The 24,608-nt window shown below is 37.6% G+C and overlaps 1 protein-coding gene across 2 annotated transcripts in view; it reads left to right on the top strand.

Annotated features, from left to right (window-relative positions):
• Positions 1 to 810: 810 nt before the first annotated feature.
• PGR (progesterone receptor) overlaps positions 811 to 24,608 on the top strand; it is a 110,493-nt gene continuing 86,695 nt past the window's right edge. For both annotated transcript variants that reach the window (XM_027579913.1, XM_027579914.1), the window contains exons 1-2: positions 811 to 2,438; positions 3,666 to 3,817. In XM_027579913.1, coding sequence (XP_027435714.1) covers positions 811 to 2,438; positions 3,666 to 3,817 — 1,780 coding nt within the window. The remainder of the gene's footprint in view (positions 2,439 to 3,665; positions 3,818 to 24,608) is intronic.

The following is a 24,608-nucleotide window of genomic DNA, read 5'->3' on the forward strand; positions in this document are numbered from 1 at the left end:
CCAGAATTTCAGATCAGGTGCGTCATTGGTGTAGGGAGGGGCTTTGGGCGGGGCATCCTGATAGGGCGGAGGCGTCATTAGAAAGCGGTGGGGCCAGGCTACAGCTGTCATTACTCCAGTTAAGCTTAGTATTATTTGTGTTCGAGGATATGATGTGTAAGCAGCATTCTCAATGCAAACTAGTTTCCCTCAGCACTTGAGTGAAATATATAAGTACAGACGTTACGTCCTCCTGAACTGCCGAGAAACGTGAGAGCTCCAGGGATGATTGTCGCCCGCTATTTATTGGGAGGAGGCAGAAACCCGACTGTTTTTGAGAATGGGCTGTAGCGAGAAGTCCAAGTAGCCCCAAAGTTTTAATGAGAAGGAAAGTGGAACGCAGTCAGGGATTGGGAGCTACAAGACACGCTCCGCTTTGAAGCCGGAGAAAAAGTCGGGAGAGAGAGCCGCTCACGTAATTGCTTTCGAAGTCACCGCCACTCGAGTGCTGGAATTGTGAGTACTCTGCGCCTCCGGTCCTCCGACTGAAGTCGGAGAACTATCCCAGCTAGGAGACTACCTTCTCCTGCTCTCCCCACCTGACTGCCACCCTTCCTCTGCCTACCAGATGGAGGGCAAAGGCAGTAGCTGACCAGCGCCGCCCCCTACCGACCCGGGAGGTGGAGATCCCCCACCCCGCCCCACAGAGTCCAGCCAAATTCAACTTAACTTTCTCCTCCCGCTGCTCCTATATTTCCCACACTTCCTCCTCCTTCCTCTATCCCTCCTCCTTACGGACAGGGGAGGAGAAAAAGGGGAGTTCAGGTCGTCATGACAGAGCCGAAGGCAAAGGATTCCCAGGCTCCCCACGTGGCGGGCGGCGCGCCCACACGGGTCGGATCGCCTCTGTCGGGGCGCGGGGACGCTGGCTCCTTCAAGGCGAGTCAGACCTCGGACGCCTCCCCTGTAGTTTCGGCCATACCCATCTCCTTAGACGGGCTGCTCTTCCCTCGGCCCTGCCAGGGACAGAACGCGGACGGGAAAACTCAGGACCAGCAGCCGCTGTCAGACGTGGAGGGGGCGTATCCCAGAGTAGAAGCCACAAGCGGTGCAGGAGCTCACAGCTCTAGACCCCCAGAAAAAGACAGAGGGCTGCTGGACAGTGTCTTGGACACGCTACTGGAGCCCGCAGGCCCGGGGCAGAGCCACGCCAGCCCTCCTGCTTGTGAGTCCACCAGCCCTTGGTGCCTGTTTGGCTCCAAGCTTCCCGAAGAACCCCGGGTTGCCCCCACCACCCAGGGGGTGTCGTCCCCGCTGATGAGCCGGCCAGAGAGCAAGGCTGGCGACAGCTCCGGGAGGGCAACTGCCCATAAAGTGCTGCCCAGGGGCCTGTCACCGTCCCGGCAGCTGTTGCCCCTGACCTCTGGGAACCCTCCTTGGCGGGGGGCCGCAGTGAAACCGACACCGCAGCCGGCTGTGGTGGACGTAGAGGAGGAGGATGGCTTCGAGTCCGAGGGCTCCGTGGGTCCGCTTCTGAAAGGCAGATCCCGGCCTCTGGGAGGCACGGTAGCTGCAGGAGGAGCTGCGGCCACCGCTCCTGGAGTGGCCACAGGAGGCGTCACCCTGGTCCCCAAGGAAGATTCCCGCTTTTTGGCTCCCAAGGTCTCCCTGGCGGAGCAGGACGCTCCCGCGGCGCCCGGGTGCTCCCCGTTGGCCACCACGATGATGGATTTTATCCACGTGCCCATTCTGCCCCTCAACTCGGCCTTCCTGGCCGCCCGCACCCGGCAACTGCTGGAAGGGGAGAACTATGACGGCGGGGCTGCGGCTATCAGCGCCTTTGCCCCGCCGCGGGGCTCGCCCTCGGCTTCGTCCACCCAGGTAGCTGCCAGCGACTTCTCCGACTGTGCATACCCGCCCGACGCCGAGCCCAAGGACGATGGGTTCCAGCTTTATGGCGACTTCCAGCCGCCTGCCCTGAAGATCAAGGAGGAAGAGGAAGGCACCGAGGCAGCTGTGCGCTCCCCGCGGCAATACCTGGTGGCGGGTCCTAATCCGGCTGTTTTCCCGGATTTGCCGCTGGCTCTGCAGCCGCTACCTCCGCGAGCTCCATCGTCCAGACCCACGGAAGCGGCGGTGGTGGCCGCCGCACCCGCCAGTGCCTCTGTCTCCTCGGTGTCCTCGTCGGGGTCGACCCTAGAGTGCATCTTGTACAAAGCCGAGGGCGCGCCGCCCCAGCAGGGCCCGTTTGCTCCGCCGCCCTGCAAGGCGCCAGGCGCAGGCGCTTGCCTGCTGCCCCGGGACGGTGCCTCCACCTCCGCTTCTGCTGTCGCTGCGGGGGCGGCCCCTGCGCTCTACCCGCAGCTCAGCCTCAACGGGCTCCCGCAGCTCGGCTACCAGGCGGCGGTGCTCAAAGAGGGCTTGCCGCAGGTCTACCAGCCTTATCTCAACTACCTGAGGTAAGGGCCCCGGGCGGGGCGCGGGGATTCCTATGAGTCTCGCGAATAGCGGACCAGCCAGTTCGTCGCCGCTAGCTTTTGGCCCTCAGGGTCCCACTCACCCGAGTGGCCTCAAGAGGATGGGTGGTCGGGGCGGAGCACAAGGGTAATTTGGTTTCCTTTTACTTCCCTCCTCTCCTTACTATTTTAGGGACACAAAGGGGGCGCATAATATGCCTCTTTTTGGAGCGTGCCTCCTCAAAAATATTTTCTAAACTTCCCAAATCTGCGAGGCAAAACTAGCCCTGATTTAAAATGTGCAACGTCATTCTAGGTGCCGCAGTGGAGCGGAAAAAGCGCAGCGAGTTGGGGGCTTTATAAAATGGTTATTTTCTTAGAAGGACATTTACCGGGATTGTCTTTCTTGGAGAAGAGACTTTAAGGCATGGATCCTCCTGGAGGGGTGGTAGTTGATGTATGGTAGCTTGCCAGAACTGAAAGCATAACTTCACGGATTGGGACATTTAATGGCTCAATTTTCATACGAATCTCAAGGCTAAAGTTGTGTGTAATATGTTTACATTATGGATTTAAACATCAATCACTACCAGTGCACTGTATTCTATTATTGTTTCGGTTTCGCTACAACTTTTTTCACACAGGTTTTCAAAAACATTTTGATTTACATACTGAAGTAGTGGAATTTTTAAAGAATGTTCGCTTTAGAATCTTATTGCTGTGAATGGGCAAAACAGTGTCAATATATTGAACAATTCTTTAAAATGGCAAACACATATACTCGTGTAAGTAAACAATCATTAGGGGTTTGTTAAAAACTCAAAACAAAAGCATTGCTAAGTACCACTGAACCCTTAAAACCGTGTTTATAGTTACCCAGGCTACAGGAAGGGAATAACATTTCATTTTTCAAAGAGTAAATTTATTGTTCTATATAAGGAGTTTTGCAGAAATATTTTTTTAACAGAACCAATGAACCTTTGCTTTCCTGAACATAAAATTATATATTATTCTTTTATGTTGGTGCTGCTGATGAATGACTAATAACTTGCAAATGTGGTGAATCCAGTAACAGTACACCAAGTTTAATTTGCATGTCTTTCAAGGGTGTGTATACATTCACTTCTATTTTAAAATCCCCTTTCACTCTGTCAATTCTGTTAAGAAAACTTTAGTATTAGCTAGTGGTGCACCTAAAAATAAATGGAGTACTTTGTTTTGCATTTCAAGGCCGGATTCAGATGCCAGCCAGAGCCCACAGTACAACTTCGAGTCATTACCTCAGAAGATTTGTTTAATCTGTGGAGATGAAGCATCAGGCTGTCATTATGGTGTCCTCACCTGCGGGAGCTGTAAGGTCTTCTTTAAAAGAGCAATGGAAGGTAGGTTCCTTTTTCCTGATCCTTTATTTTTGGTTTAATTGTAAACCGAGACCATCTATTATTTTTTAGATTTTAATTATCCCTTGCTTCTAAGAAATGGTGACATTTCCATATAACTTAAAATATATGACTATGTTTTAACAATGTTTTTATTTATAATACTCAAAATTGAATGTGGTTGGATATTTTAATTGCATACTCTGACTAGCCCTTTCAATATTAGACTCAAGTTATACTAATCTTGGGGACAATGTTGCTATTGTTCATTACCTATTTAGCTTTAAAGAAACAGCTTGGCTGTAATTGTATTTTTATATTTCTATTATATATTATATGTAACATGTACTAAATTTAAAATTTTAATCAAAAGAAAAATGGTAAAAGTCATTGAAATTATGTATATGTATTTATATGTGTGTGCATATATATATCTGACACAGTTACAAATTTTCTACATAATTTTGTCTTTTCTCTACATTCATATCTATGTAATACTTATATAATGGTAATTCTAAACAAATTTTTAAAATTCTCTTTTTGTTTGGTATATTTTTATAAGGGGATAGGAGTAAACAGTTTAAAGCAAATGAAAAATTTGGGTATCACAATAACAGTTTCTGAAGAAGTAGTTTGCTATAAGGCCTTCATATTTTTAAAATCATCTAAATTACGTATTTACCTAATGATTTTGAATTGACTTACATAATGTATTTTGGACTTGAACGGAGCTGAAATGAGTTTAGGGTTTCCTCTGGAGTGAAGAGATCACACCTGGACAAGGAACAAAAGATCTGATTACCTGCTTTTTTGCTTCCTGTTTGTGAGGGGTTTTTTTTGTTTTTGTTTTTGTTTTTAATTTCAAGAGCCTTCTATTTATAAGTAGGGGAGGAAGGAATGGGGAATTTTTACCTTAACGAAATTTTCAAAGGAGTTTGATGTGCATATTTAATATGCATCAGAAGAATATAACCTAAAAGACATTTTAAATTCACTATTCTTGTAGATGTGTTAAAAGGTGATTCTTTACAACTATTATACCTTTTTGGTAAAAATGATTTCCAACCATTTATTAGTAGTATTTGTAATAATTCTACTTAAATTAATTCTTCTTAAAGAATATTTGCTTCATACTTATCTAGATTATGATTTTTTTTTCCACAAAGGATGAATATACTTAACTGATACTGAACAAATGTATTCAGCTTCGGGAGGTTTTAATTGCATTTTAAGTTAATTGAAGCACTGTGTATAAAGAGGCTACATGAGAAAATGGGACACCACTGAGAGTGACCCCAACTTTCCTATTGACATTATTTAGTCATAGTTACAAGTAGGAGTTCTTTGTGTGGAAGAGTAGATTCTCCAGCACATAATTGGAGTTACCATTTCCATGTGACTTTAGTTTTGGTTTTTTGAACATTCCTTTTGACATTAATAGGATTTCCTTCATTCTTACAGTCTCCTTAGAGTAGTCTAATTTTATAAGTGAATGACGCCTGTAGAATCCCCTGTCTGAAGGCCAGTTTTTTTCTAGCCCAGCTCCATCTCTTTATAGATAAGCAAGTCCCAAAGACATAAATTTGAATTTCCAAAGAGCACACAACTTGTTAGTAACTAATTGTTAGTCAGCATAGGTTAGATACTCTTTCACTGCAATGCTTATAAATCAGAAATGGTGTGCACAAGTAGATATATGATGAATGCTACTTAATTTTCAGAAGTTACTTCAAAATGTGCATATAGAACCAAGAGCACCCTAAGTAAAATACAAATGCTTTTATAGTATTAAAATAGTATTCAGAAGCCACATAAAATGTCTTCCCAAATTTACTCTTAGTAAGCATTTGTTGGACCATTACTGTTGGCATGATCCTGTTTTAGTTTTGAGTAGTAGAAATGAAGTACCTTTATTTGGCAATATTTACAAAAAGGAACTCAAGATGGGTGTTTATAAGTCATTCATGAAATGAAAGCAAGATTACAAAATGATATGAGTAATTTCATTCACTCAGCAGGGTTTTTTTTTAACTTAAATTTTAATTTTTTAAAAAAGATTTTATGTATTTGACAGAGAGGGAGAGAGCAAGCACAAGCAGGGGGATCGGCAGGCAGGGGAGAAGAAGGGTCCCCGCTGAGCAAGGCACCCAATGCGGAGCTCCAATGTGGAGCTCGATCCCAGAACCCTGGGATCATGACCTGAGCCAAAGGCAGCAGCTTAACCAACTGAGCCACCCAGGTACTCCCATTCAACAGTTATTTTATAACTCTTATATTTAGATCTGTGGCAAAGATATTCTTCCCTTGACTTCACCTCTCTCTGCCTTAGATATGAAATGACGATAACAAAGCTACGCCTCAGGGTTGTTATAAAGATTAAATGAGTTAATACATGCAAAGTTTTGAAATAAATGCCTAGTATATTGTCAACTTCAATTGGTGTCACTTCTGTCAAGGAGCTTATGATAGAGTTGAGGAGGTAACATATATGCATGTATTTTTGCATATAAAATAGAGATTCTCACTAAATGCCCAGATAAGCAAATTTGTAAAGTAGTTAAGATTTGTGTGGTTTGTGAGTTAGTGTGTTTAGCGGGAGGAAGTTGGTTGTAGGATGGAATGTGCTTATTCTATAATGACAGGAGAAGACTTCATGGAAAATATGAACTTCATTTGATTACTAGAGAACGAGTAAGATTATTGATCTCTGGGCATTGAGGAGGGCTTTTAAGTATATATGTCCAAAGAGAAGTGAAAAGATTAAGATTTGACTGACTAAGACTTGAAGAATTATATTAGGAAATCATTAAAATTAAAGGTTGGGAAGTTTAATTGCTGGTGTTTGAATGAATTGGGATAAAATCAGTAATTTAAGACAAGTTAATAGAAGTTTCTGGGAATTTTCATGACTAAGAAAGATGAGTAGAAGGACTTTAACAGTTGGAAAGAAATGGGTGTGAAATCTAAAGTAGGGGTAGTTCAAGGTAGAACTATGTGTGGATGCCAATATGTCCAGAAATGGAAAATTGGTGGTCAAAAATATAAATATTGTTACCAAGGATAATAATGGTAATAGCAGGGCACCTGGGTGGCTCAGTTGGTTAAGCGTCTGCCTTTGGCTCAGGTCATGATCTCAGGGTCCTGGGATCAAGCCCCATGTCCGAGTCCCTGCTCAGTGGGGAGCCTGCTTCTCTCTCTCCCTCTTTCACTCTCCCTGCTTGTGCTTGCTCTCTCTCTCTCTCAAATAAATACATACAATCTTTTAAAAAAGTGATAATAGCATTTTAGAGTACTTTCTATGTACTAGGGACTATATGTTTTATGGGTGTTTTAATTCCTTTAATCCTTATAATCATTATATTTTCAGTTTACCAATAAGGAAACTAAGGCCAGAGATGTTAAATTGCCTTAACCATAGTTAGGAAGTGGTAGAGTGAGGATTCAAACCCAAGTGGTGTAACTCCAGAATCTGTGCTACATTTCTCTCAATTATACTACATTTCTCTTAATAGGAAATGCTGTTTAAATTTCAAAGAAAAACAATAGAGGGTTGTAAGAAAAAATGTGAGCCAAATGATAAAACATCTAGAAAGGTAAAAGTGAATCCTAAAAGAGATTGCAAGATGAAGAGTGATTAAAAGTGTGTAATATAAATGGATGGATGATACTAACTTCACCTTTAGGACAGCTATGAGAAGACATAGGGGACCAAGAACCAGTTTCTTTACCTCTCCTCCAAGTTGGGAGTGAGAGACAATAAAGCCTGTAAAGAAGTCACCCAGGAAAACTGGGTTTCTCTTGGTATGAGACAGAAGACAGAAGAGGCAGAAAAGGAAAGAAAAGAAAAGGAAAGACAAACCACTCTGGAAGTGAGTGTTTGGGGGTGGGAAGAGATGACCTCTCTTAACCTAAGAAAATGAATTAGCCAAAAAGCAATTGGTTGAATAGCCCATTGCATTCCTTTACTAAGACTTGGAATGAACCAGGAAGTGGTCAAAAATTGCCTTAATACCTTTCAAGGAGATGAAGTCATAATGACCCAACCAATTCTAAAAATGCAGGCCATGACTTCATAGTAAGATGGAAAAGATCATTTCTCATTGGCTTTTCTGTGTATGTACTGTGACTAGCTTGGTGCTAGGAATATACTAGATATTCATAGATATTCAGTAAATTTGTTCTAAATTATCCTAACTAATGATGCCAAACTCTTATTCTTTAGATGCTCTTTACTGTGACAGCATTTGTAGTGAATAAATTTGATGGAATATGGGTGGGGAAATTGTGTAATACAATAAACCTTATTTAGAAGACACTAAGTAAGTATTGATGGATTTGTAATTATACTACATTATTAGCATCATTTTTATTCCAGGTATATTGAAGTATAATTGACAAATAAAATTGTGAGATATTTAAAGTGTACAATATGATAATTTGATATATATGGTGAAAGGATTCTCCTATCAAGTTAACACATCCATCACCTCACTTATTTATCTTTTTTTCTTTTTGGCAAGAATATTTAAGTTTTACTCTCAGCAAATTTCAGTCATATAATGCAATGTTCTCAACTAGTCACCATGTTATTTATTATATCCTCAGACCTATTCATCCTAAAAGTTTGTACACTTTTACTAACCTCCCCTTATTTCCCCTATTTCCCAGCCCCTGGTGACCATTTTTTACTTTCTATGAATTTGATTTTTTTTTATTCCATGTGTAAATGATACCATGTGGTATTTGTCTTTCTCTGTCTGGTTTATTTCATTCATAATGTCCTCTAGGTTCATCTAATTTGATTTGTTCATGTATTAATAACCATGTATTTATTGAGCACCTGCCTTGTGCTAGGCATTATGCTAGGTACTAGTTGAAAATGCAGTAAAATGGGACAGACCTGGCTAGCTGCAGCCCTAGTGGAGTTTACAGTATAGTGGAGGCAAGAAACACTCTATCAATTAGCATTTATATAATGAATTATAGATGTGTTAAGTGAATAGTTTAAGCAATGCCTGGAAAACTAGAGAATTGACCCCTCTGTCAGAAACTGGGAATGATGGGAAATATCTTTTAGGTTTAGAAAGACACCATCATAAGTAGACTACAGAGGAAACTGGATAGAAATGAAATATTTTTATGCATAAAGTATTTCTTTCAAAAGTTGAATAGAGTTGGTGTCAGAGACTAAAAATGAAACTGATTTGGTAGCATATTCTCCCTGTTATGGCTTCCAAAAGAGAAATAATGAACATTCAAATTCATTTAAATATTTTGTTATTTTAAGATAAATTTTAGGTTTATAGCAAAATCAAGAGGGAGGTACAGAGATTTCCCATATACCTCTTGCCCTGGCATAGCCTCCCCTATTATTAACATTCTCCATTAGAGTGGTACATTTTTTGTTACAATTGATGAATGTACTTCAATTATGAACACTTCATAATCACCCCAAATCCATAGTTTGCATTAGGGTTTGCTCTTTGTATTGTACATTCTATGGGTTTGAATAAATATACAATAAAATGTATCCATAGTTATGGCATCATACAGAGTAGTTTCACTGCCCTAAAAATCCTCTGTATTCTTTATTCATCCCTTTTTGTCCCCAAATCCCTGGCAACCAGTGATCTGTTTACTCTCTCCATAGTTTTGCCTTTTACAGAATGCCATTACTTTCAATTAGTAATATGCATTTAAGTTTCCTCCATGTCTTTTCATGGCTTGATATCTCATTTCCTTTAAGTTCTGAATAATATTCCACTGTCTGGATGTAACACAGTTTATCCATTCACCTGCTGAAATGTATTTCGGTTGCTTCCAAGTTTTGACAATTATGAAGAAAGCTGCTATAATGATCCATGAGCAGGTTTTTGTGTGGACATATGTTTTGTTTTGTTTCTTTGGGTAAATACCAAGGAGTATGATTGCTACATTTGATGGATGTTTAGTTTTGTAAGAGATCTTCAAACTGTCTTCCAAAGTGGCTATGCTACTTTGCATTCCCACCAGCAATGAATGAAAATTCTTGTCACTCTGCATCTTTGCTATCATTTGGTCTTGTCTGTGTTCTGGGTTTTGGTCATTCTGATAGGTGTATAGTAATATATCGTTGTTTTAATTTGCATTTCCCTGATGATGTATGATGTGGAGCATGTTTTCATATACTTATTTGGCATCCATGTATCATTGGTGAGAAGATGAGAAGCCCATTAAGGACTTTTACCCATTTTTCAATCTGGTTGTTTTCTTATTGTTATGTTTTAACAGTTCTTATATATTTTGGATAACAATTCTTTATTAGATACGTCTTTTGCAAATATTTCCTCCCACTCTGTGTCTTTTTATTCTCTTGAAAATCAATGTGTTTTGCATAGCAGAAAATTTTACTTTCAAAGAAATCCAGTTCCTCAGTTCTTTCTTTCATGAATCATGACTTTGAACGTTGTATCTAAAGAATCATTAATGAAACTTAAGGTCATCTACATTTGCTCCCAAGTTATATTTAGGACTTATATATTTTTTTATTTTGAGTCTTGTATTTAGGTCTGTGATCAATTTTGAGTTAATGTTTATGAAGAGTGTAAGGTCTATGTTTAGATTCACTTTGTTGCATGTGGATGTCCAGTTGTTTAAGGACTATTTGTTGAAGAGACAGTTTTTGCTCCTTTGTATTCCCTTTGCTACTTTGTCAAAGATCAGTTGACTATATTCATGTGGGTCTATTTCTAGGGTTTTCTATTCTGTTACATTGATCTATCTGTCTGTTCTTTCACCAATACCACACTATTTTGATTACTATAGATTTATAGTAAGTCTTGAAGTCAGGTATGTCAGGCCTCCAACTTCAATATTGTGTTGAATATTCTGGGTCTTTTGCGTCTACATATAAACTTTAAATCGTTTGTCAATAACCATGAAATAATTTTCTGGGGTTTTAATTGGGATTGCATTGAATCTGTAGGTCATATTGGGAGAAGTCATGTCAACAATATTGAATCTTCCCATCCACGAACATGGAATATTGCTCCATTTATTTAGTTATTTTTTTCATTAGAGTTTTGTGATTTTCTTCCTATAGGTCTAGTACGTATTTGGTTATGCTTATACTTAAGTACTTCATTTTTGGGGTGCTAATATAAATGATAGTGTTTTAAATTTCAAATGCCATTTTTCATTGCTAGTATATAAGAAAATGACTGACATTTATATATTAGCCTTACATCCTGCAACCTTGCTATAGTTGCTTATTAGTTCCAGGACTTGTTTTGTCAGTACTTTTGGATTTTCTACATAGAATATCATGTCACCTACAAACAAAGATAGTTTTATTTCTTTCTTCCCAACGAGGATACCTTTTACTTCCTCTTTTTGTCCTATTGCATTAGTAGGACTTCCACTCCAGTGTTGAAAAGGAGTGGCAAGAGGAGATACACTTGTCTTGTTCCTGGTCTAATGGGAAAGCTTGTAGTTTCTCACCATCAAGTATGACATCAGTTATAGGTTTTTTGTAGATATTTTTTATAAAGTTGAGTAATTCACTTCTATTTCTGGTTCATGAATGAGTGCTGGATTTTGTCAAGTGCTTTTTCTGCATCTATTGATATGATCACGTGATACTGCTTTTTTAGTTTGTTGATGTGATGCAGCACATTAATTTTCAAATGTTGAACCATTCTTACATGCCTAGGGTAAATCCCATTTGGTCATGTTGTGGATTTCTTTTCAACATTTTTGGATTTGATCTGCAAGATTTTCTTGAGGATTTTTGCAACTATGTTCGTGAGAGATATCAGTCTGTAGTTTTCTGGTACTGTCTTTGGTTTTATATCAGGGTAATGCTGGCCTCACAAAATGAATTAGGAAGTATTCCCTCTGTTTCTATTTAAGAGATTGTGGTGAATTGGTATGATTTCTTCCTTAAATATTTGGCAGAATTCACCAGTGAACTCATTTGGGCATGATGCTTTCTGTTTTGGAAAGTTATTAATTGCTGATTCAATTTCATTAATAGATATAGGCCTATTCAGATTATTTATTTCTTCTTGTGTGAGCTTTGGCAGATTGTCTATCTCAAGGCATTGGTCCATTTCATTTCAGTTATCAGATTTGTGGGCATAGAGTTGTTCATAGTATTCCTTTATTATCTTTTTAATGTCTATAGGATCTACAGTGATATCCCTCTTTCATTTCTGATATTAGTAATTTGTGTTCTCTCTCTTTTTATTTATTTTTTTAAGATTTTATTTATTTATTTGAGAGAGAGAATGAGAGAGTACATGAGAGGGGGGAAGGTCAGAGGGAGAAGCAGACTCCCCGCCGAGCAGGGAGCCGGATGTGGGACTCGATCCCAGGACTACAGGATCATGATCTGAGCCGAAGGCAGTCGCTTAACCAACTGAGCCACCCAGGCGCCCCATCTCTCTCTTTTTAATTAGCCTGGCTGGAGGCTTATATTGATTTTATTGATCTTTTCAAAGAACCAGCTTTTGGTTTTGTTTTTTTCTTTATTGACTTCCTGCTTTCAATGTCATTGATTTCTGACCTAATTTTTATTTTTTTTCTACTTTCAGTGGCTTAATTTGCTCTTCTTTTTCTTGTTTGCTAAGGTGAGCTTTGATGATTATAAATTTTAGCTCTTCTGTTCTAAAATATACAGTTAATGCTGTATTTCTAAATGCTATAAATTTCCCTGTAAGCACTGCTTACGTAATACTATATACCACCGATTTTGCTAATTTGTGTTTTAATATTTTTAAAAAGATTTTTTAAATTAATTTATTTTTTATTATTATGTTAATCACCATACATTACATCATTAGTTTTTGATGTAGTGTTCCATGATTCATTGTTTGCGTATAACACCCAGTGCTCCATGCAGTACGTGCCCTCCTTAATACCCATCACCAGGCTAACACATCCCCCCACCCCCGTCCCCTCTAGAACCTTCAGTTTCTTTCTCAGAGTCCACAATCTTTCATGGTTTGTCTCCCCCTCTGATTCCCCCCTTCTGCTAGCTTCCCTTCCTGCTAGCTTCTTCTTTTTCTTTTTTCTTTTTTTTTAACGTATAATGTATTATTTGTTTCAGAGGTACAGGTCTGTGATTCAACAGTCTTACACAATTCACTGCGCTAACCATAGCACATACCCTCCCCATTTGTTTATTTGTCAGAGAGCACAGGCAGGGGGAGCGGCCGGCAGAGGGAGAGGGAGAAGCAGGCTCCCCACTGAGCAGAGAGCCCAGCGCAGGGCTCGATCCCAGGACCCTGGGATCATGACCTGAGCTGAAGGCAGATGCTTAACTGACTGAACCACCCAGGCATCCCTTCAGTTTTATTTAGTTCAAAAATTTTTTTAATTTCTCAAGATTTTTTTCTTTGAATCATGTGTTAATTAAAAGTGTGTTGTAAAATCTCCATCTCCACATGTTTTATTTTCCAGTTGTCTTTCTGTTTAACGTTCAATTTCACTGTGGTCTAAGAGCAGACATTTTATAATTTGTATTCTTCAAATTTGTTGAAGTGTGTTTTATGACCTAGAATGTGGTTTATCTTGGTGAAGGTTCCATGTGGGCTTGAGAATGTGTAATCTGCTGCTGTTGAATGAAGTAGTCTATAGACGTCAATTATATCCCGATGAATGATGTTGTTGGGTTCACCTGTGTCCTCATTGATTTTTTTTTTTTTGGCCTAGTGGATCTGTCCATTTCTGATAGAGAGATGTTGAAATGTCCAACTATAATAGTAGATTCATCTATTTTTCCTTGCAGTGTTATCAGCTCTTGTCACAAAATTTTAATGCTCTGTTGTTAGATCTTACACATTAATGATTGTTTTGTCTTCTTGGAGAATCAACTCCTTTATCATTATGTAATGCTCCTTTTTATCCTTAAGAACTTTCCTTGTTTTGAAGCCTGCTCTAATTATACATTCAAATTTTAATGGACCAATTCATGAATTATTTTTTCTGTCTTTAGAGCTCTATAATGTTTTCTGTGTCTTTTGTACTCCACAAAATTATCCAACAATCCCTCCCACCATAACTTCTTTGATTAAAATTTGGGCTCTTGAGAAGATGATTTGCCAATAATCTTATTTAATTTTCTCTCCAGTAGGGTCTACCCTTGAACAGTTTTTCTGTTATCCTAAAAATAAACATGAAGTAATTCACTGGACTGGAGTTCTAAACTTTATAAATAATAAATATTCTTATTAATAAATACCTGTAATTTATACTTATGCTACAGGTCTCTCAGTTTAATATTTAGTATGAATAGTAAGCTGGTTTTAAGCACAATTTTGCATTATGACCCATTAAAGTCTCCATTTTACTGAAAAAGAAGTCGCAGAAAGATTGCATTGGGGATCATCTGCTTAATGAATTTGCTTATTTAGGGTTGCCAAATTATTAATGCCTCTTCAGAACCTGCATCTTAACACCACTGCAAGAATCTGAGGGGGGAGGCATTGGTATCAAGACATACATGCTAATTCTAACAGCTAGTGCTTCTGCTTCAGCCTTTGAGTTATTATACTTTAATTACTCAAGTAACACAATAATACATTCTCCTTAGGAATGTATTAGTAGGAAAGGAAAAAAGTTATCAATAAGGTTTTAGTCCTCTTTGATCAATACTTCTAATCTGTTCCCTTCCCTACCATTATTCTCTACCTCTATCTTAGTTTTTAATGTGTGTATGTGTATATAATGTTGTTTGCATATGTCCATACATAAAAGGTATCCTATATGTAATAATCCTTCATCATTTTTTCGTGCAACAATGACTTGAAGCTCTGTGTTTATTTATAGTCCTGGCTTGTTTTTTATTGCATAATATTTCATAGTATGATAATCCTTTTATTTATTTTTTAAATTCAATTAGCCAACATATAGTTTATCATTAGTTTCAGATGCAGAATTCAGTTAACCATCAGTTCTATATAACACCCAGTGCTCATCACAACACGTGCCCTCCTTAATGCCCATCACCCAGTTACCCCATCAGCCTCCCCTCTAGCAACCCTCAGTTTGTTTCCTATAGTTAAGAGTCTCTCGTGGTTTGTCTCCCTCTCTGATTTTTTCCTTTTGACTTTTCCCTCCCTTTCCCTATGATCCTCTGTGCTATTTTTTATATTCCACATATGAATGAAACCATATGATAATTGTCTTTCTCTGACTGACTTATTTCACCCAGCATAATACCCTCCAGTTCCACCAATACTGATGTAAATGGTAAGATTGCATCCTTTTTGATAGCTGAGTAATATTCCATTATATATATATACACACACACACAGACACACACACATATATACTACATCTTCTTTATCCATTCATCTGTTGATGGACATCTGGGCTCTTTCCACAGTTTGGCTGTTGTGGACATTGCTGCTATAAACACTGGGGTGCAGGTGTTTCTTCAGATCACTACATTTGTATCTTTGGGATAATACCTAGTAGTGTAATTACTGGGTCAGAGGGTAGCTCTATTTTTAACTTCTCAAGGAACCTCCATACTGTTCTCCAGAGTAGCTGTCCCAGCTTGCAGTATGCAAATCCTTTTATTAAGGCATCACTGTCATACATTACTTGAGTAAGTTTTTTTGTGTTTGCCTCCTTGAGTACATGCCTTCTTCCTTTTTTGAGAATATAATTATTTTTAATCAGCTCTAAATGAACTACATGATTAGCTTCCTTCATGCTGCTAAAATGATTTAAGTCATTAATTTATTCACTCCAGATACATGTGTTGATACTTACTACATTTAAAAGTTGCTTATGCTAGAACTAGAAAGATGAATATGTACATAATCCCCATTTTTGATATATCCAAAATCAGGAAGAAGAAAAAAAACAAAACAAAACAAAAAAACATTGTATAGTTAGTAAACATGAGAATACTTCAACTCTAGTTATGCCAAAGCCATGGATGATACATCATAGTATTCAATTAGACAACTCTAGAAGAATTGCAGTTTGTTCCACTAACATATCCTGATGTTGTATAAGAGGCTTATTTATTTAAAAACACTTAACTACTCTTGACCATGACCCAGGCACTGTTCAAAGTGCTTTACTATATTAAGTCATTTAATCCTCCTAAGAGTTTTATGAGATAGAAGTACTCTTATTATCTATATTTCACAGATGAGTAGGTCACTACAAAGTATAGGGGTCAAGATTCAAATCCAGGGCATCTGACTGCAACTTATGTGTTTTGTGTGCCCATATGCTACCTCTCCAGAATGTTTTGTATTTGAATAAATGTTAATTACTTTATAATTCTTCAGACAAAAACATGATCTCTTCCAGGAGATTGGTTTCCAAATTGTACTGCTCAAGTCAGTCCCATTCGTTTTTCAAACCAGAACAACTCTGTTTTCTCTGTTTATTTGGTTTATTCTTCCACTTAAGATTTTATTTGCACAAAGGATTCTCTGCCAACATTTTCTTTTAAATATCATTTCATCATAACAGGAAACTGTTAGGCCTCAAACAAGTGTTTATTCAGGTATTTGAGTGAATCCTAAACAGTTCCTTGACTTTTTGACATCTGTGCAAAGGTAGGATGAACATTTGGTCAAGATTTCAAATCCAACTGTTAAGTATTCAAACAGAATATGAACATTATTGTCTGAAAATCACATCTGACTTATAGAGCTCTATCTTTGTCAGCAAAACAAAGTAGCTCCAGGGAATCTTTTATCAATCACTTCTTTAAAGGACTGATTGAAATAATTGATACTTAAGACAGTGACTCTAACCATTTACTTCCCTGGATTTTTAAATTTTATCCTCATTTAGAATTTTAGAAAGATACTCTATCGATCTTCCATAGCCACCTAATTTGAGAAGGGTAGATAAACACAATATCCTTCTTAATGCTGGATGACCCTCATATAGTAATAAACTACATAGTGCATATTTCACGTAATTTGTCAGCCTATTGTGCTTTCCTTTAACTCCTACAATGTAAAGAACTAAATTTTCATGCTCAATTTTTTTAATGTAATTAACTTAGGTTTTTGGTTCTCAACTGCTACTACAGCCTTTGGTGTTATGTACTTTATATAAAATTTTAAGGAATCATTTTTTGTAGCATACTACTCACTAGTAGTATTTCTTCAGAAAAAGAAATACTTTCAGTGTTATTTTCCCTTCTGTGACAAAGTGATTTATGAGACTGAATAAATAAGTGGTGAGTATGGACCATGAGCAAATTCCTTTGAAAATGTCATGAGAGCAATCACCCCAGAAAAGAACACAAAAATGTTATATGTAATTACAAGGTATTCTTGGATCCTGAACCTTAAATTGTACTATTGTTTATTCCAGACTTTTTGTTTATAACAGCCATTATTACAATTCTTGCTTTTAAAATCATGCATTCTCAGCAGTCCATCTAACATGTTACCTTCCCCAGAAGAACATTCATTGTTTTTGTCTCTCTAATTAATATGATTTTTTTTTTACCCTCAAGATCCAAACCACAATTAGTTTTTATTACTTGTGTTATACCTATGGGGTTTTCTAACCTCCCTGATGGAATCTAAAATTCTATGAATTTAAGAATGATAGCTTATTTATCTTTTGTAACCTTCTGCAGAACCCAATATGGTAGTAAAGGACAGGAAGAATAAATAACAATAATTGTTTCATAAACATTTATTATAATTTTCAGGGCTGCTACATTGCAAAACTACAGCGGGCACCATGTTCAATAAAATCTATAAATTTATTTCTTACTACATGTCCAAAATCTCTAAGCTACAATCTTTTGGGCCAGATGTGTTTCAGAATTGTATAGACATTTTAAAAGATGATCTAGAATAAAATTTCATAATGAAACACATTAATATTTATACAGCAAAGTGTGTGAACACAGCCTATAAAATGTAAGTTTGGGGCCTGATTCTGCTGCCAAATGAAGTCAGGTCAAGTGAAGTCTCATTGACAAATAACTACAGCAAAACTTATTTTAGCAAGTCTTTTTGTGTACTGAAATTGTGAATGAGGAAGAACAAATATTGTAAAGATGTCAATGCTACCTAGAGTAATGTACACATTCAATGCAATCCCCATCAAAATACCATCCACTTTTTTCAAAGAAATGGAACAAATAATCCTAAAATTTGTATGGAACCAGAAAAGACCTCGAATAGCCAGAGGAATGTTGAAAAGCAAAGCTGGCAGCATCACAATTCTGGACTTCAAGCTCTATTACAAAGCTGTCATCATCAAGACAGTATGGTACTGGCACAAAACAGACACATAGATCAATGGAACAGAATAGAGAGCCCAGAAATGGACCCTCAACTCTATGATCAACTAATCTTCGACAAAGCAAGAAAGAATGTCCAATGGAAAAAAGACAGTCTCTTCAACAAATGGTGTTGGGAAAATTGGACAGCCACATGCACAATGAAACTGTACCATTTCCTTCCACCACACACAAAAATAGACTCCAAATGGTTGAAAGACCTAAACATGAGACAGGAGTCCATCAAAATCCTAAAGGTGAACACAGGCAGCAAACTCTTCAACCTCAGCTGCAGCAACTTCTTCCCAGAAACATCACCAAAGACAAGGGAAGCAAGGGCAAAAATGAACTATTGGGATTTCATCAAGATAAAAAGCTTTTGCACAGCAAAAGAAACAGTCAACAAAACTAAAAGACAACCGACAGAATGGGAGAAGATATCAGATAAAGAGCTAGTATCCAAAATCTATAAAGAACTTCTTAAACTCAACACCCAAAGAACAAATGGTCCAATCAAGAAATGGGCAGAAGACATGAACAGACATTTTTCCAAAGAAGACATCCAAACGGCCAACAGACACATGAAAAAGTGCTCAATATCACTCGGCATCAGGGAAACCCAAATCAAAATCTCAATGAGATATCCCCTCACACCAGTCAGAATGGCTAAAATTAACACGTCAGGAAACGACAGATGTTGGCGGGGATGTGGAGAAAGGGGAACCCTCCTACACTGTTGGTAGGAATGCAAGCTGGTGCAGCCACTCTGGAAGACAGTATGGAGGTTCTTCAAAAAGTTGAAAATAGAGCTACCATACAATCCAGGAATTGCACTACTCGGTTTTTATTTACCCCAAAGATACAAATGTAGAGATTCGAAGGAGTATGTGCACCCCGATGTTTATAGCAGCAATGTCCACAACAGCCAAGCTGTGGAAAGAGCCAAGATGTCCATCGACCGATGAATGGATAAAGAAGAGGTGGTATGTATACACACACACACACACACACACACACACACACAATGGAATATTATGCAGCCATCAAAAAGAATGAAATCTTGCCATTTGCAACGACGCAGATGGAACCGGAGGGTATTATGCTGAGTGAAATAAGTCAATCAGAGAAAGACATGTGTCATATGACCTCACTGATATGAGGAATTCTTAATCTCAGGAAACAAACTGAGGGTTGCTGGAGTGGTGGGGGGTGGGAGGGATGGGGTGGCTGGGTGATAGACATTGGGGAGGGTATGTGCTATGGTGAGTGCTGTGAAGTGTGCAAGACTGTTAAATCACAAATCTGTACCTCTGAAGCAAGTAATACATTATATGTTAAAAAAGAAGAAGAAGAAGATAGCAGGAGGGGAAGAATGAAGGGGGGAAATTGGAGGGGGAGACGAACCATGAGAGACTATGGACTCTGAGAAACAAACTGAGGGTTCTAGAGGGGAGGGGGTTGGGGGATGGGTTAACCTGGTGATGGGTATTAAAGAGGGCACATTCTGCATGGAGCACTGGGTGTTATATGCAAACAATAAATCATGAAACACTACATCAAAAAGTAATGATGTAATGTATGGTGATTAACAGAACATAATAAAAAAAAAAAGAAATTGTGAATGAGGAATTGTGAACCTCTCTCAGTTCTTGGCTTTATCTAGTCAGTCAGGATTCTTTAATTCATGATGCAGGGTAACCTCAAGCTTTGTCCTGAATTATTCCTCTGAAAATGTCATTCCTTGTTGGTCCCTTTTAAGTTCCTAGGATACCTGAAGGTCAAAACTGGTGTACTATGGCCACTAGACTGCGCTAGGGAGCAGAGGCTCCTCAGACAATGTAGAGCTGGTGTGGAGGGAAATCAGGCACTAGGTTGATATGTAATAGTCGCCTCTTCAGGCAATTCTTGCTTGAAGAAAAAAGCATATCATCATATTGTATCCTGTCAGTAAGTAGTTTGGTGTTTATTTTTTCAGATAGTTTTCTATACGTAGTAATATCAAATGGATGAAATTATTTTAATCCAAAAGACATTATAGCTTGCTTTTTTCGCAAAATCCTATATTTTAGATATATTTTCACATCTGTAATATAAACAGCTAGCTCACTCTTTAAAATGTCACAGAATATTTCATTGTAAGGGTGTATCATAATTTATTATCTTATTCACAGACTTTGGGCTATTTTCAGTTTCACAAAAAATGTAGTAATAAATATCCACCTAGAGGTATTGCTACACGTTTCTAGAGTTTAGTATTTTCTTTAAGACTTTATTTATTTATTTGTTTGAGAGAGAGAGCGCAAGTGCATAAGCAGGGAGAGAGAGAAACAGGGTCCCCACTGAGCAAGGAGCCCCATGCTGGACTCGATCTCAGGACCCTGGGATCATGACCCTGGCTGAAGGCAGACACTTAATCAACTGGGCCACCCAGGTGTCTCTGGAGTTTAGTTTTTGTTTTTTGTTTTTGGTTTTTTGAGAACTGGTTTCTAGAAATGACATTGTTGGGCCAAGTAATGTATACTTTAAATAGATAATACCAAATTGCCCTCTAATTCTCAAATGGTCATTATTCATTGTTTTATCAATGTGATTGCTAGAATGACCATTATTATTTTAATCAGTAATAATTATTGTGCACTGAACATTTTTCATACATCTGTAGACTGTATTTTATGAATTGTCTTCATATTTTTTTATTTTTGTCTTTTTTTCTTAGTGGTTTATAAGAATATTTTACATATTAGTAATGACATTCTTTTGACTTATACATGTAACACAGACTTTTTTGCCTTAAAGAATAAGTTTAGAAATTTATTTATGTAGTAAAATTGACCAAATTTGGTTTTGAATTCTAGATTTCATGTCAATATTAGAAAATTAAGCACTCCAAGATTATAAAATACATACCTCCATCTTCCCATGCTTTTAATTTTTTTCCTTAAAAAACCTTAAATTTTTGACCCCCTGATTTTTTTTGTATAATAAGCCAGTAGTCCAAGAATCATTTATTGAGTACTCCATCTGAAAATGAAATCTTAATGCCTAACTCTTACTTTTTTTAAAGATTGGAAGTAAGTCCTACTATTTCCAAGAAAGAACCTTTTCTTACTATTACAAGACAAAATAAATAAGCTCTTCCAGCACTACCTATTATTTTTGGTAAGTTGTGGGTCTTTGCTCATGTATCTAAAAAATAGGAATGGAAACAGAGATGATAAGCATAAAACATTCAACATGGCTACAGCAAATAAGTTGAAATCTTAAATGAACAAAGCTCTGCAAATGTCATTTGCTGTGATTGATTTTTAACACAGGGACCTTAAAATACAGTAGAATCTTAATTATATTTTGCAACATAATGAGGCATGACAATGAAAATCTTTTTTACCATACAGTGTTTTTCTCACTGCACAGTACTTAAAGAGTTTCAAATTTAAACTACATATTTTTTTTATAAAAGGATATGTGTTCCAAATTGCTGATGTTTCTTATGATAAGTGTCACAGTGGTATGCTACATTTAGCAGAAGGGACACTTTGCCTTTTCAAGCTAAAAGCAAAGTTTTTGTTAGAAAAATGAAGTAACTCCCTTTTGCTAGACATCTGTTTGTGATGTAAAGAGCATTTTGAAAAACTGATATCTGCAGGGGATTAGGTTGTTATTTGATTTTGTTGTGAAAGCATTATAAATACATTATAGAAAAAAGAAGTTTCAAAACTACATAAACACTTGGAAATCAAATTTTCTAAGTTCTTAAAAAAATCTTCCAAAGGGTTTCAATGCTTAGGTTCTGAATATATTTAATAATAGTGGCATTTATGTAACATTTATTAATAAGTAATAAGTTTATTACATAAACAACTTTATGTATTACATGAAGCACAAAAAGGTTAAATCACTTGTGTAGACAAATAGAAAATAAATGGCAGGGCTGAGATTGGAACCTAGAGAAATTTCTCTCTCATTCATTATGTTACATCTTATCCATTATCTATTGTCTCTTTGTCCTAATTATTTGTAATGAAAACTGATTTACATCAGGGAGGGAGGAAATTTGCTAGCTGAATTTCAGAGGAAAAGAAAATTTGCATAATAGGTAGGTGGGATTGAAAAATTAATACAATACTAAGTAATAAGCCCTGCAAATAAAGTCCATTCATTGTCTATGGTTTCTGGATGACTACCTTCCACCTTCCTCTTAGGCTTCCAACACTCTCCCACCCTCACTTTCAACTGGTGACCTTGATTCCTAATTTTCTGAGAAAACTTTCTGAAAATGCTATCACCACATATCCTCATGTAGCATCTAACCTATAATCAACTTTTCTTCCTGTTACTAGAGATCTGCAATGCTCTTCAAGGCCAGCCCTCTCTCCCCTTGTGCCCCAGGTCCCTTTTCTACTGTTGACTCAAGAGCAGGCCACGGCAATTTTCCCCCTCTCTACTTAAATCATAATTTTTCCCCTCTCTGGTGGATCATTCCCATCAGCATGTAAACATGCCATTATTTTTCCCATCTTAAAATAAAGCCAAAATAATTCTGTTGGTTTTACTTATTCCTCAACTGCCTACTATTTCTCTACTCCTTTTGCAGCCACATTCCTCTGATGAGTTTTCTTCCATTCTTCCTTAAACCTATCCAGTTGGGGTTTTGTCTTTTCCACTCATTCCACCAAAACATCTCTTGTCAAGGTTACCACATGGCAAAAATCTGATGGGCAATTCTCAGTCCCATCTTACTTGCATTTGACATTTGATTGCTCCAGCTTCCTGGAAATACTTTTTTTCTCTTGGCTTTCAGGACACCACATTCTCTTGGTCTTTCCCTACTGGCTCCTGTTCAATGTCCTCTTCTTCCTTAGCTTTTAATATCAGAAGGCCCAGTGCTCAGTATGTGGACCTTTTCCCTTCTGTTTTATGTACTTACTTCCTTGGGGATATAATCTAGTCTCATGGCTTTAGGTAAATCATTCTAATCGCTCTTAAATTTCTATCTTCAGCTCAGACTTCTCCCCTGAATTCCAGACTTATATATCCAACTGCTGACTTGATAACTTCATAAATTACTACTCAACCTCTCAATTAACAAGTCCAAAAGTTAGCTCCTATTCTGCATTTTAATGACCTATTCAACTGTTCTTATGCATAATAAAGTACTGCTTTACTTGGGGGGGGGAGCCAAAGTCTTTAAGCTGGGAAGTGACATGGTCAGCTTTGTTTTTGAGAAAGTTAACTCTAAAAGCAATAAAGAAGATGAGCAGGAGATGATGCTAGGGAGCCAGTTTTAAGATTATTTAAAATACTATTTGATCTAGATTAGGGGCCCTCAGTCCTCTGCTGAGGAAAAACTACTTTTCATTCCCTAAAGTAGTGAAGTTAAAGTGTAGAAGACATATAGGTAGTTGCCCCTACCAAGAATGCTCCCTCCTCCAGGGAGAATCCTAAAAAATGTGAGAGGACAGGGAGGGAGCATGAATACTCTCTTTTTGTGTTTTTATAATATTCCAGGTACCATAGTAGGCACATGGTTCTGTATTCATTATCTCCTTTAATTCTCAGTTAGGAGTTGCTGGAGGAGTTATTACCATTTCTTTCTGCAAATGTAAGAATTGAGATAGCTAGCGAAGGTAACTTGCCTAAGGTCACACAGCCAGTTAGTAGTGGAGTTGGTAATCAAACCGAGTTCTTTCAGACTCCAAAGACTAAACTGCTTTTACTAAACCACATCATTTAGCACTGTGTTTGAAGTAAAACGTGGTAATAGCAATTGACTAAGAGATTTATCATAAAAGGCTTAAAAATCTGATAATAGTAAAGTCTTATATATTTATAAGGGATCCTAAGCCTAAATGATGAGTAGGAAAATGCTTATTAATTAGCCATATAATTCTAGTTTTTTACAAAGCCAATTTCAGGTGAAGTCAGAGTGACTCTGGAGAATTATAACAGAATAGTTATAAGTCACCTGATATGCTAAAGCAGAAGTTTGAACAAAATAATGAAGTTGAAACTTTATAAATTCAGGAGTGCAGTACTCAAAAGAAAAAATAAACTCATAGATATGAGGGAAAGAGCCATTTATATGTTTAAAAAGTCATAATCTTGTATCAGAGTATCACAATGATTTAAGACCCTTGTTGGCATATAGTTTTGTAATTTTTTTCATATTTTTATAGATAACTATTCCATTTCTCAGTATTATATGAAATCTTCTTAAAGTAACATAATTGTGTGGGTTTTAAAATTTTGTATGTAATTTCTTCTCTAAATGCCTACTTGTTAGCTTAAATACATATTTGAAAGTATCATATATATATATATATATATATAATATAATTTGGTGTTTTAAAACTTAAAAGATATGTAGATAATTAGGAGAGAGGTCAGAAGAGATCCAGAGGCATTATTTTCTTTATAAAAAGAGCAGTAAGACTAGCCTCAGGAAGGAGCAATTGATCCAGAGTCAGAAAGAAATTAAAAGGAAATGAAGAGAAGAAAGAAGAGGAAAAGATTGTGAATGGTGACATCAAGGAC

The sequence above is a fragment of the Zalophus californianus genome, chromosome 11, assembly GCF_009762305.2.
Source record: "Zalophus californianus isolate mZalCal1 chromosome 11, mZalCal1.pri.v2, whole genome shotgun sequence".
NCBI lineage: Eukaryota > Metazoa > Chordata > Mammalia > Carnivora > Otariidae > Zalophus > Zalophus californianus.